Here is a 12,241-nt window from a genome sequence, read left to right on the forward strand (position 1 = left end):
TCAGCTGAGAAGACAGCAAGTGTCGAGAGCAGAGATCCTGATTTTCTAACGGCATTGATTGATTGATTGATTTAAAACTTTATTAACAGATTGCAGTACGGCTCAATAGCCTCGCCGACAAGTTAAATGCATAATCTATAGGCAAATTTTAAGTCCCTCATTACCCCAATCAATCAATCAGATTATATTTCTTTAAACGTGCCCTGCTGGCAGTAGGTTCATGGAATGGATAATCAAATGAGATCTTGCTAGCGAAAATAATTAGTTCAACAGTTTCAGAATAAGGATACGGCTCTCTTATCCATTGATGGATGTATGGTTGATGTTTCATTTGTCTGCCACCGTGGTCTGATGGTCGAGCATTTTGTCTTTCACACGGACGACCCGCGTTCGAATCCCACTTCTTCTAGTTTTCTTTTTGAAATGTAAATACTTCAATTTGGTGCACGTTGAGAGCTATATAAAGAATGACATCCTCAATGCATGTAGATTTATAATATTTTAACTTAAAACTAGGCTACTTTTGCGTATAATCATTAATATTATATTCCAAAAAAATTATATTGGAAACGCGGGGTCTCAAACTCGGGTCGCCGGCTTGCCAGGAGTGAACACTGGCCGTTGGACCACTGTGCCAGACGGTATATATCCATTGTGTATCCAAGACCATCAATGGACAAGAGACCCGTGTTTAGAATATTTTTCTTTTGAATGAAGTTTTATCTCTTTATTCTCAAATGCATTAATCCCAGTTACAATATCACAATAACGTGTGAGTGATGATACAATTCAACAATCCTCAGATTCCTCGTAATTCATAATCCACAAAAACCACAATCCACGCATAGACACTTCAATTTTATGCTTGAATGAAACACAATCCAGGCGCTCCCACAGCGGAGAATATGAAAGGAATCAGAGCCAAACGAGCGATAGGTTTCAATCATTAAAAATATCCCCGCAGGATTCACATTTGCAATGCTGCGCGTTGTTAAAATAACCACATAATGTGTACATCGCACCTAGCGAGCGCCACGGTATATATAACGTGCATTATTTAGGACAACGTGAATTTAGTATCAGCATTTTGGGTCTATTTTACATTTCAAAAGCCCCCTCTGGAAGAATGAAGCACAAAAACGTAATTCAGAATGGTATAATGCAGATCCTAGACTGTGAGAATCATTTCAGGAAGCGAGCTGTCATTTCTTTGCGGGGGCGTGGCCATGGTTCATCCAGCTAACTGAACTTAAGCCTGCTCTCGACCAGGCTCAAACTTTTTGATCTGGTGACATTCTGCCCTCTAGTGGTAAATGTGCAGAACACATCTGGATGGCCAGAGTGTCAACATTGAACAGAAGAGCTGTGTTCAGCCATTATAGTTATGATGAGGACGGATAGAGAGTGGGACCTTTCAGCTCGATATAGGTTTTCATTTGGATTTAAGATGTCCCACCACGGCCTAAAGGTCTACTCACATGGAGCAACATTAAACGTTATGCTTTAATCTCTCTTGCAGCAGGGAGAACCCCTAAGAGTAGAACCACACCACCAAGAATAACTATTACCATCAACATTTATTCTGCATTCTAATAAATGGTTAAACTAATGATGTGGGTGATTTGATCTGTCACTACTTTGAAGATTATTATAGATAATCAGGTTAATTGATTGACCTAGTAGTTAATCTGTCTATCACTAGTTTGAGGATTATTATAGGTAATCAGGTGAATTGCTTGGCCTAGTATTATTGGTATGTTCTGATGGATGGAGTCACCAGTATACAGTATAAGGAGCTCTACAGCTGCCCTCATTCCCTCTTTCAATATTAAGTTATTTATGATTTGGTTGTCTTACAACATTGCTGACTATTTGTTATTCACCGAGTGCAATAAAAGCAATGCACATTATTTACAGAATAAATTGTCTTTTTCCAAAGTAATTCCCTGAAAAGATATTTGATGAAGGATTCGTATTGGATACTGAATTCAGTTTCTAAGGCCCTTTACTTCAGACCTACAAACAGGTCATATTTCAATATAAAACCTCATACTGTACATCTTTATTTCAAAGCTTTGATGTTGCAGGTGTAGAAACAGTAAACAAGTCAAGAAGAAACATAATAAGTCAAGAACAAAACAAGAACACCATAAGGTACCATAAGACATACCCCACGCGAAGGTAAGGAAAAACTCACTAAAACCTAACAATAGAAAAAAATGCACCACAGGCAGTGTGGAGGAGAGAAACCTTAGAAGGGCCATTCAAGGGGGGGGGATCTCCCTTCTTAGATGTCGGTGATAGTAGTGTTGCAGACTGACGGTTGGTAAGCATGCACTCATGTGTGTAGTGAAACACAGATGAGTGCATGCAATAGCAACTGAACATTTTGAAAAATTAAAGATAGAGCTGATAGCGATAGCAACTGAACATTTTGAAAGATTAAAGATAGAGCTGATAGCGAATCTATTTGAGGCACAGGGGCGGCGCAAAGAGGGTCGCGTCCTCCCCGTCTTAATCACGGGACGTTCAACACTCCGGTCATCGCTCCGAGACAGCCTATCAGTGCTAGATCATACAGTATTAAAATTTATATTTATATATGAACAAGCAGGTACTGTACACCCATCAGTGTTAGATTATTAGTAGAGTATTAAAATGCATTGGTTTATTGAACACACTGTAAATATCATTGTTGTGTATTTAGTCTGTCGTTGGTTTAATGAACACTGTAAATATCATTGGTGTATTTAGTCTGTGTCTTGCAAATATCATTGTTGTGTATTTAGTCTGTGTCTTTGGTTTATTGAACACACTGTACATCATTGCTTTGTATTTAGTCTGTCGTTGGTTTAATGAACACTGTAAATATCATTGTTGTGTATTTAGTCTGTGTCTTTGGTTTATTGAACACTGTAAATATCATTGTTGTGTATTTAGTCTGTTTTTGGTTTATTGAACACACTGTAAATATCATTGTTGTGTATTTAGTCTGTCTTTGGTTTATTGAACACACTGTAATTATCAGTGTTGTGTATTTAGTCTGCATCTTTGGTTTATTGAACACACTGTAAATATCATTGTGTATTTAGTCTGTCTTTGGTTGATTGAACACACTGTAAATACAATTGCACAATATATCACTTTCTTTCACCTCATATGTTGTTGACATTGGTTTATTTTTCCTTTGGTTAATTTGTCTCAGGTTACAACACAATCATCCTTTATGTTAGTTACTCCTTCCCCTTGACTCACTGGGGTTGTACCATTACTGGTGGTAGATTCAGAGATGGTCTAGATGTGAAATGCCCAGAGATGGTGTCCCCACCCTCTGGAGCCACATACCCCTTCTGGTCTGGAATCAGATCCTACAGCAGACTTCTCCCTTAGCCTGTCTCCAAAATGTAGAAATGACCATAATGTGAAATATTAGGAGGATAATAGTTTAGTAGGTGACATACTGGATGTATCTGAAGTGGTATCCATTTTGCTCTTAGTTTACCCTGCATACAATTAGATGGCTGCACTATTTTTATAATCCTGATTTGTATTAGGGATGCCTAGGTTTTACAACCCGAGATAGACCGGGTTGGTTTTCTTTTCTTTGGGCCTATGTAATGGAATGGTACAGGAAGGGAAACTTCCTCCCACCTGGGACACCCTGTACTGTAAATTATTCATGTGCCCTCTGCCTGTCAGCTGGTGAATAGCCATCACCTGCTGCACGACCTCCTACACAGTGTACCCTAACCTTATCCACTCCCATAACTCTATTCACTCCGTAAACTGTTTAAATACATGTAAACATATACTGGGCTTGCAGGCCCCATGGGTGCATTTAGTCTCCTGATGCTGGGCAATGGGCACGTGGAAGTTGTTGATATCAAGAGAACATTTTCACGTTTTAGGTGACTGTATTTGCAGTTACTGGGATTAGATCAACCCAACCAGTTGTTGGGATTAGATCAACCCAACCAGTTGTTGGGATTAGATCAACCCAACCAGTTGTTGGGATTAGATCAACCCAACCAGTTGTTGGGATTAGATCAACCCAACCAGTTGCTGGATTTAGATCAGACCAACCAGTTAAGAGATAAAATTATCCTTTATGAATCCCCTTGGGGAAATTCAGGTGTCAAAGCAGCATGGGGGGGGGCATACAGTGCTTCACAGTCCAGTATCTATATCCATTATAGATACAATATATAAATAATACAAATACAAAAAAATAAAAGATAGTCCAGTGAGTAAGTGCACATGGATATGAAGGCACTATATAAATCAATTTTGATTTAATTTGAAAAACAACCCGCAGGCATTTTCTTAATGTGTAAAATCCAGTTTTTGTTTTGATTTGGGTTTCTTTGTTACTTAACTGTATTGAAAGGTCCTTTATAAAGGTCCTTTATAAATACAGTAACATTTACTTTAGAGGGCATAATAATCATGATTAAGCACCTATTGAGGAGTTTGATGTTAAACTATTGATTATCGTTACTCAAGTCTCAGACCTGATTACCTGAAATCCTTCCAGAATGGCTTCTACTTCACTTCCTAATGACACATTCAGTAAAGACCGGTCCATCCGTTTACCTCAAATAATTATCAGGTGAATAATAATTATTCTATATACTTTGTTAACATTAGGTCCAAGGTACTTTATTATTTATAAAAGTAAGGCGTTACATGCTCCGCTCGATACATTTACATTTACATTTAGTCATTTAGCTGACGCTTTTATCCAAAGCGACTTACAAGTTCTGTACGACAAGCCATCAGGAAGGGCACAACTCTATCAGGAGTTCACTCCACCTGGAATATGACCTCTCCTGGATATACATCACTGGCATTGGGCTTAATATTGATAATTGAAAACAGGAAGAATGGCTTCTCGTTTACCTGGGCACACAAATAGACATTAGTACCTGGCTCTTTTTCACATGTATGCGCGTTAGTATCAGTATATTTACTTGGTTTCTGAAACACAAGTTAGTGGTGGTGACTAGTGGTCTCCACTCCCAGAGCAGACAATATTGATGGTGACTCTTTGTGAACTGCAATACATTTGATTCCTAAAGATTGAAAATGTTCTGCCAAAGTGCTGTATTGTTTTAAATCAAGAAGTTTATTCCATTCAATCACATAAAACAAACCTTTCTATGGCAGTTGTGTCCTGCATGTTTTTCCATCTAAGTGGAACTACAAGATTAGTACATATATATTCAAGGACTGCTCAATGACGAGAATAAAATCAATAAAAATTTATATTCAATGTAAACAGAATGTGAAAATATAGCTTCGATCGTGGGAGAAAGAAATATCAGATCAATACAAAAAAAAAATCCAATTATCTGATCGCCATTTGAAGTACTGGGCGCGGGAGTCCATGCCACGTTATTCGGCATTTCATATGAACGAGGGTTGGGGGCAGCCTCGTAGATATATGATGGTGACCGGTTACCTCGCCGGAGTATTTAAACCCTGCCCGCACGGCTCGGGCCAGATAACAAACCACATAGTTTCTAATGGAGTGCAGTAGCTGCAAGAAGGCGGTAGGCGGCAGTATTGACCGTCTGCAATCTCAAACACACTCAGAACAGCATGCACAAGGTGCCCCGCTGAATTATGAATGGCAATAGCGAATAAAATAAATACTGTGTGAAAAACGTAGATCTACGTTTCCGGCACTCAACCGTCGGGCGACAGAAACGTAGTTCTACGTTAACGGCACCCAAAGTGTTAAAAGAAATATATCTTGAATGCATAAACATGTTACTTCAGAGTTACTTTGAGAGGATTATGTGCTCCAATATATTCCACTCAGCAATATTAATCTATATATGCATAGACAAGTCATCATTGTAAATACATCACATATAAACACAACACATGTAACGAAGATTCTCTAAAAATAAGATAATTTTCATGCATGGATTACTAGATTTCAACCACAATACAATACGTTCAGGCAGCCATGTTGGAAGAGAGACAACTATTGTTGTAAGAGAGGACTAGAGAGCAAGGCTCGATTAAAACCACAACACTGGTGTTTGAAGATGAGTGTCAGAAGTTCTTCTGATGCAGATCACATTAGTTGGATTGCTGTCAAGGATGAATGTGTTGTCAAGTATGTTTAGTTTTTAGGCAGATTTCCTACACAATTTTAGGGTTTGAAAACCTGAATGAATATACTGGTATATCTCTCCTATATGAATGTGCTGGTGTCTCTTTAAGTCTCCAGTTTGACTGAAGCTCTTCTCAAACTGGTCAGAGTGGTAAGGCTATTCTGTATGAAAGCGCTGGTGTCTCTTTAAGTGGTCATATCTACTGAAGCTCTTCTCACACTGGTCACAGTGGTAACGCTTCCCTCCTGTATGAATGCGCTGGTGGTTCTTTAAGCTGTCATATCTACTGAAGCTCTTCTCACACTGGTCACAGTGGTAACGCTTCCCTCCTGTATGAATAGGCTGGTGTTTCTTTAAGTGGTCATATCTACTGAAGCTCATCACACACTGGTCACAGTGGTAAGGCTTCTCTCCTGTATGAATGCGCTGGTGTATCTCTAAGTGGTCATATCTACTGAATCTCTTTTCACACTGGTCACAGTGGTAAGGCTTCTCTCCTGTATGAATGCGCTGGTGTATCTCTAAGTGGTCATATCTACTGAAGCTCTTCTCACACTGGTCACAGTGGTAAGGCTTCTCTCCTGTATGAATGCGCTGGTGTCTCTTTAAGTGTGTATATGCACTGAAGCTCTTCTCACACTGGTCACAGTGGTAAGGCGTCTCTCCTGTATGAATGCGCTGGGGTATGAAGCTCTTCTCAGAGTTACTAAAGCTCTGCTCACACTGGTCATAGTGGTAAGGCTTCTCTCCTGTATGAATGCGCTGGTGTTCCTTTAAGCCTCCAGGGGTACAGCAATGAGGCCTTGACTCGTTCATATCTCTGCTTGTTGTTGGGGAGCAATGCAGCAATTGTACCTGGAGAAGAGAGAAGTACACCAATGAAGAGTTCAGATTTTGTGTGTTTTGCATTCGTTCAGTTTGTATTTCTCAAGTTCAAAAAGAATTGTATGCTCAAAATGTAGTTGTTGATGTGATCTAACAGTGAATCTGCTCCAAGGGCGGTTATTGAAAACTAGCCAACATTAATAAAATACTGAGATAAAACCCAACAGGCAGTTGCCTGCAATATGACATTGTGGTTGTATCTGTCCTTGTAACAATATCAATGTTGTTCCTAGTTTGTGTTGTTCTGGGGAGCAATTAAGAGTACACAGACCACTAGCACAGATAATTCAGAAATGATATATTCAAATGGTATGGACATTATATTAGCAATATAAATTACATGTCAATTAATCCATATATTGTTTAGCCAAAGAGTAGCCTATTGATCATTCGTTTGTAATATGTTTATCAGATCAAGATCATGAATTAATATCACATTTTGCCTGTTTCTTTCAACAGTCTTATAGTATCCAGCATATTGCCACCCTATAACCTTTCAGTCTGCCCAGCACTAAGACAACTGTTGCAGCCTTGATGCTGCTTGTTAATGCTGTTGTGGCCTATAGCTGAAAGGCAAAGGAGGAAAGACCTTTTTCTGTTGATTTGTTGATCCGTCTGTCATAGTAGTTACATCTGCCCATAGATGTGAAATAAGGTGTGAACTAACAAGTTCCTTATATCTATTATGCTTATGTCGATCTGATAAACATATTACAAACAAATGATCAATAGGCTACTCTTGGGCTAAACAATACATCCATATTGTCAATTGTCATTCACGTATGTGTATCCCAGCAGCGCTCTCTTCTTTTTGACCAATCCAGACAATGAATGTCTTTACAGCTACATAGAGCTATTAGAGGTAGCTTCCAGTATCGAGAGAATTGTAATATACGTCACTGCAGATGCTAGCAGTTAGTAGACTATGGAGATGTTAAAATACTACAAATGTAAAACATTTTAGCTGAGAGGGAATATATTTTGCAATTTGGTTAAAAGTTTTGCAAAAGTTAGGTATGGTGTTAGTTATGGGCATAAGGTTTTAAAAGATCTTGCTAGCGAAAATAATTTGTTCAACTCTTTCAGAATAAGTAGATAAAAACAAGCCCAAAGAGTATCTAATTGATACGAATGAATAGATACTTGAATAAGTAGATAAAAACAAGCCCAAAGAGTATCTAATTGATACGAATGAATAGATACTTATGAGGATATCTGTACTGTATGCGCTTAGGTATCATAAATATAAATACATGGTTCCCAACGTTTTCAAGGCACGACCCCCGAAATAACGGTGTCAGAGAGGCTTGGAGGCTATTAACTCTTTCAGTGCCACTCACGAGATTTCTCGGGTTTTTTTATAGGTGGTTGCGTGCCACTCACGAGATTTCTTGGAATTATTATAATTTTATTTTTTTTGCGATCTGAAAAATTATTGCATCACCCGAGCCTACCCGAGTATAGCCGAGCTGCGCCGGTGATCACTGTGGAAAAAAGCGCCCCGTCGTCTCCCAGATGACATAAGTGATTTTGGAATGGACTCAATGAAAATGAAGGGGAAAAAAATCCGGTACTCCACATTTTCCAGTTCACTGATCCAGCCGGGGTTACCACAGTTCATTCTGGAGCCTCAGATCCCCGCGGATCATAGAGATCTACTGTGTCGCGTTGGATCCATACACGTATCGATTTTTTCGAATGGTGATCAGGAATTGGAATATACCAGTTGGATACCATCTGATGTCAGGTAAGGACTCTATGTTATCAGTGGTAGGATAATCGGAGTAAGTTTGATGAAGTTATAAGCCGTTTTGTGAAATGTCTTCTTTCGGTTTCACTGTAAAACTCCGTGAGGAAATCAACGGAGCGATTATCAGTGCGCGGCCGTAATGTGCTTGCGTGCACGTATAATATTGATCATCTAGCGTTTATTTGAAAACGATTCATAAAAAGGCCGACGAATATCAACGTTGTGGAATATTCCACTAAAAGAAGATTTTCATAGAATGCTCCAGAATGAGCTGTTTTTTATATCAAAACGGGGGCTTTTCTAACTGCTCTGAAATGGAAACGACGCGATAAAAAAACAATCTGTCTTCACAGCACTGACTGGAAAATAGTCTTTGATAATGCGATGGGCAGATTAGACACATAGCCATAATTTAAAACATAGATTAGGCGATATTAACGTTAACATTGGCGCCGATGGTGGCATTCAAGCGGTAAAACGGAAAACCAGGCGTGGCACTGAAAGAGTTAACAGTTTCACTATTAATCAGGTTTTAATCTGTTTCGGACATCATCCATACATGCATTGAATTGATTAACCTTTGGTTTATACCAGTCATGTTCATCACCCTCTTGTTCATCATCAGATAACAGTGCTTGAACAGATAAATGCATTTTCTTAAATCCATTCATCAAAACGTCAAAGGCTTGCAATTGCTCATTCACTTTTCTCAAGTCACGTCCACGTCATCAAGTCCGTCAAACAGCGCATCTCCTCAGAAATATTTATCCCAGTTACAATATCACAATAACGTGTGAGTGACAGTGATACAATTCAACAAATCACAGATTCAGATTCCTCATAATTCACATTCACAATCCATGCGTAAAGACGCTTCAATTTATGCTTGAATGAAACACAATCCGGGCGCTCCGGTTAAGCAAATGCATTCACAGCGAAGAATATGAAACTAATCAGAGGCAAACGCCCAATAGGTTAATTAAACATTCATAAAAAATATCCCAGCGGGATTCACATTTGCAATGCTCCGTTATTAAAATAACCACATAGTGTGTGTCGTGACTTGCGAGCGCCGTATAGCTATGATGTGCATTATTTAGGACAAAGTAAATCCATAGGCTGAATATGATTTATGGTCAGCATTTTAAGTCTATTATTTTACATTTCAAAAGCCCCCTCTAGAAAATGAAGCACAAAAACATAATTCAGAATGGTATAATGGGATCTGTGAGGAAGGGAGCTGGCATTTTTTTGCGAGGGAGTGGCCAGTTTATCCAGCTAACTGAACTAAACCTGCACTGGAGCAGGTTCACATTTTTCGATTTGTTGCCATAATGATTTAGACAAAACTGCTTTGTGGAACTGAAAAGCGTGACTTATGTCAAGTTATCCTGAAGATTATCCGGCTAACTCAGTTAGCCACGTACAGGGAACGGGGTCCTGGTGTGTTTTGGGAAGCACAGTGTTTTTCCTTGTTCCTGACATGGCTTTTCGAGACTAAGTGATCTTCGCACATGTTTTTGCGGGTCCAGTCCACGGTATGTTGACAGAATTTGCAAAACACCTTATCGCCTGAGGCATCAAAGTCATTAGGATACTGCTCTGCTCTGAATTTAGGGCTTAGTGCGGATTTTCTTAGCTTTTTTGACGACATTAACACTTTCAGTGCCAGCTACGAGAAATCTCGTCGTTTAATCGTTATTTTTTTTATTATCGATTTCCATTCATTTTTCATCAATCTAGCCTCACGTTACCAGTGAGGATCTGTCTGAGCTCGAACAGGGAAAATACCGCCCCCTATCGTCTCTCCGGATGGTACTGCACCCCATTGGATTGGATTGAATGAAACGCATGGAGAAAAAAAAAGTCCTGCTTCCACATTTTACTTGTCAGACAAGTAACCGGAGATGATCCAAGTCATTGCCCACCACCAGAACAGCGGAGAATATGTGTTTCCAGTACCCAGCATTGGATCAATAAACACGATCAATATTTGGAATGGCGATCAGGAATTGGAATAATCTTTTTGGAGAACATCTGATCTGAGGTAAGGAATCTATTTTACCAGTCTTGGGATAATCAGAGCTATTTTCACCTATATATCAGCATGTGCCATATGTGTGTATGTGTGTGTGTGCGATCAGGAAATAAGATAATCGATTTTTCAGTCCGCTTCTATAGCGTGCATAAGTACACATATACCATCGATAATCTAGCGTTTTTGAAAACTATTCATAAATAGGCCGAAAAATGACAACGTGTTGTGTATTCCAGTGTATTCCAGTAAAGGGCGTTTATCACAGAATCTAATTTTTTTTCTGAAACGTTCAAAAAACGAGCGTTTTTCAAAATGGTATCAAACGGAAATGAACTGATTAAATAACAATCCGTTTCGACAATGTTGACTGCAAACAAGTGCTTGATAAGCGACGACCATATTAGACACATAGCCATAATTTAAGATATAGTTTATGCGTTCGCAAATATGAGAGCTCTGTCATTGAATAGAGTGGTGGCACGCAACGGGGTTCCTAGGCACCGCATGGCTGGCACAGAAAGTGTTAACACAGAAGCAGCCAGATGCTTGGCCATTGCTGTGTGTAACACGCTGTAGCGTCCCCGGTCATGTTTGCTTTGCACCAAACTTTCCATCTTCTCCCGAAAATGGAATTTCAGTCCAGATTAGGGCAAATTCTGCAATATTCCACGTTTTACAGGTGATTCCATTTTTATTGGTAAATTCTGCGATTCCGTCCGTGATTCCGTGAACACAGATTTCATATGGCTAGAGCAGTCATCTGGTAATCGGAAGGTTCCCTGTCGAAGTGTCCTTGAGCAAGAAAAGGCAGTGGCGTCGCGTGGGTAAAATAACAGGGGAAGCCAAAAAAAATTATTAAAAAAAAAATTATTCAATATTTTTATTAATAATTTTTTTTTTTTTTTTTTTTTTTTTAAGTCAAGCAGTCACCATGTACACTACAGTATGGCTCGGCGGCCAGTCAAACGTTATTTTTATTTATTTAACAGATTGCAGAATGGGTACAATACAGTACGGCTCAATACACATTTACGATGAATTGAAAATGGGGGACCCTGATGTAAACAAGACGAAAGTCTTTCTCTGGTCTGCATCCCCTTAACAATTGTATGTATTGAGCTGTACTGTACTGTACCCATTCTGCAATCTGTTAATAAAGTTTTCATTCATTCACACACAATTGTATAAGGGGATGCAGACCAGAGAAAGACGTTTGTCTTGTTTACATCAGGGTCATTAATACTGCTGGAGCATTGGTTAATTTTTGGTCCGATTTTTCCTTGCGCGATTTTGCGCGCCGCGTGGGAGCAAATTCGAGACACATATTCGGTTGCAAAAAGGTGTCCCACGGTCTCCTCTATGGCCGTGAATATTTTCACGCGGATCGGAATCACGGCGCGCCCGTGGGACACTTTTCCGTTTCGGCGAGTTTATTCCACGCTT

At 39.3% G+C, this 12,241-nt stretch overlaps 1 protein-coding gene across 1 annotated transcript in view; it reads right to left on the bottom strand.

Annotated features, from left to right (window-relative positions):
• Nucleotides 1–3,838: 3,838 nt before the first annotated feature.
• Nucleotides 3,839–12,241, bottom strand: part of LOC311233360 (uncharacterized protein) — a gene marked incomplete at its 3' end in the record, with an annotated part of 82,481 nt that continues 74,078 nt past the window's right edge. Inside the window, exons 4-5 of the mRNA XM_084320336.1 lie at nucleotides 6,680–6,980; nucleotides 3,839–3,852 (exon numbers count right to left, since the gene is read on the bottom strand). Of these exons, the coding sequence (XP_084176462.1) occupies nucleotides 3,839–3,852; nucleotides 6,680–6,980 (315 nt within the window). The remainder of the gene's footprint in view (nucleotides 3,853–6,679; nucleotides 6,981–12,241) is intronic.

The sequence above is a fragment of the Notolepis coatsorum genome (genome assembly GCF_963971535.1).
Source record: "Notolepis coatsorum genome assembly, chromosome: 8".
Lineage (NCBI taxonomy): Eukaryota > Metazoa > Chordata > Actinopteri > Aulopiformes > Paralepididae > Notolepis > Notolepis coatsorum.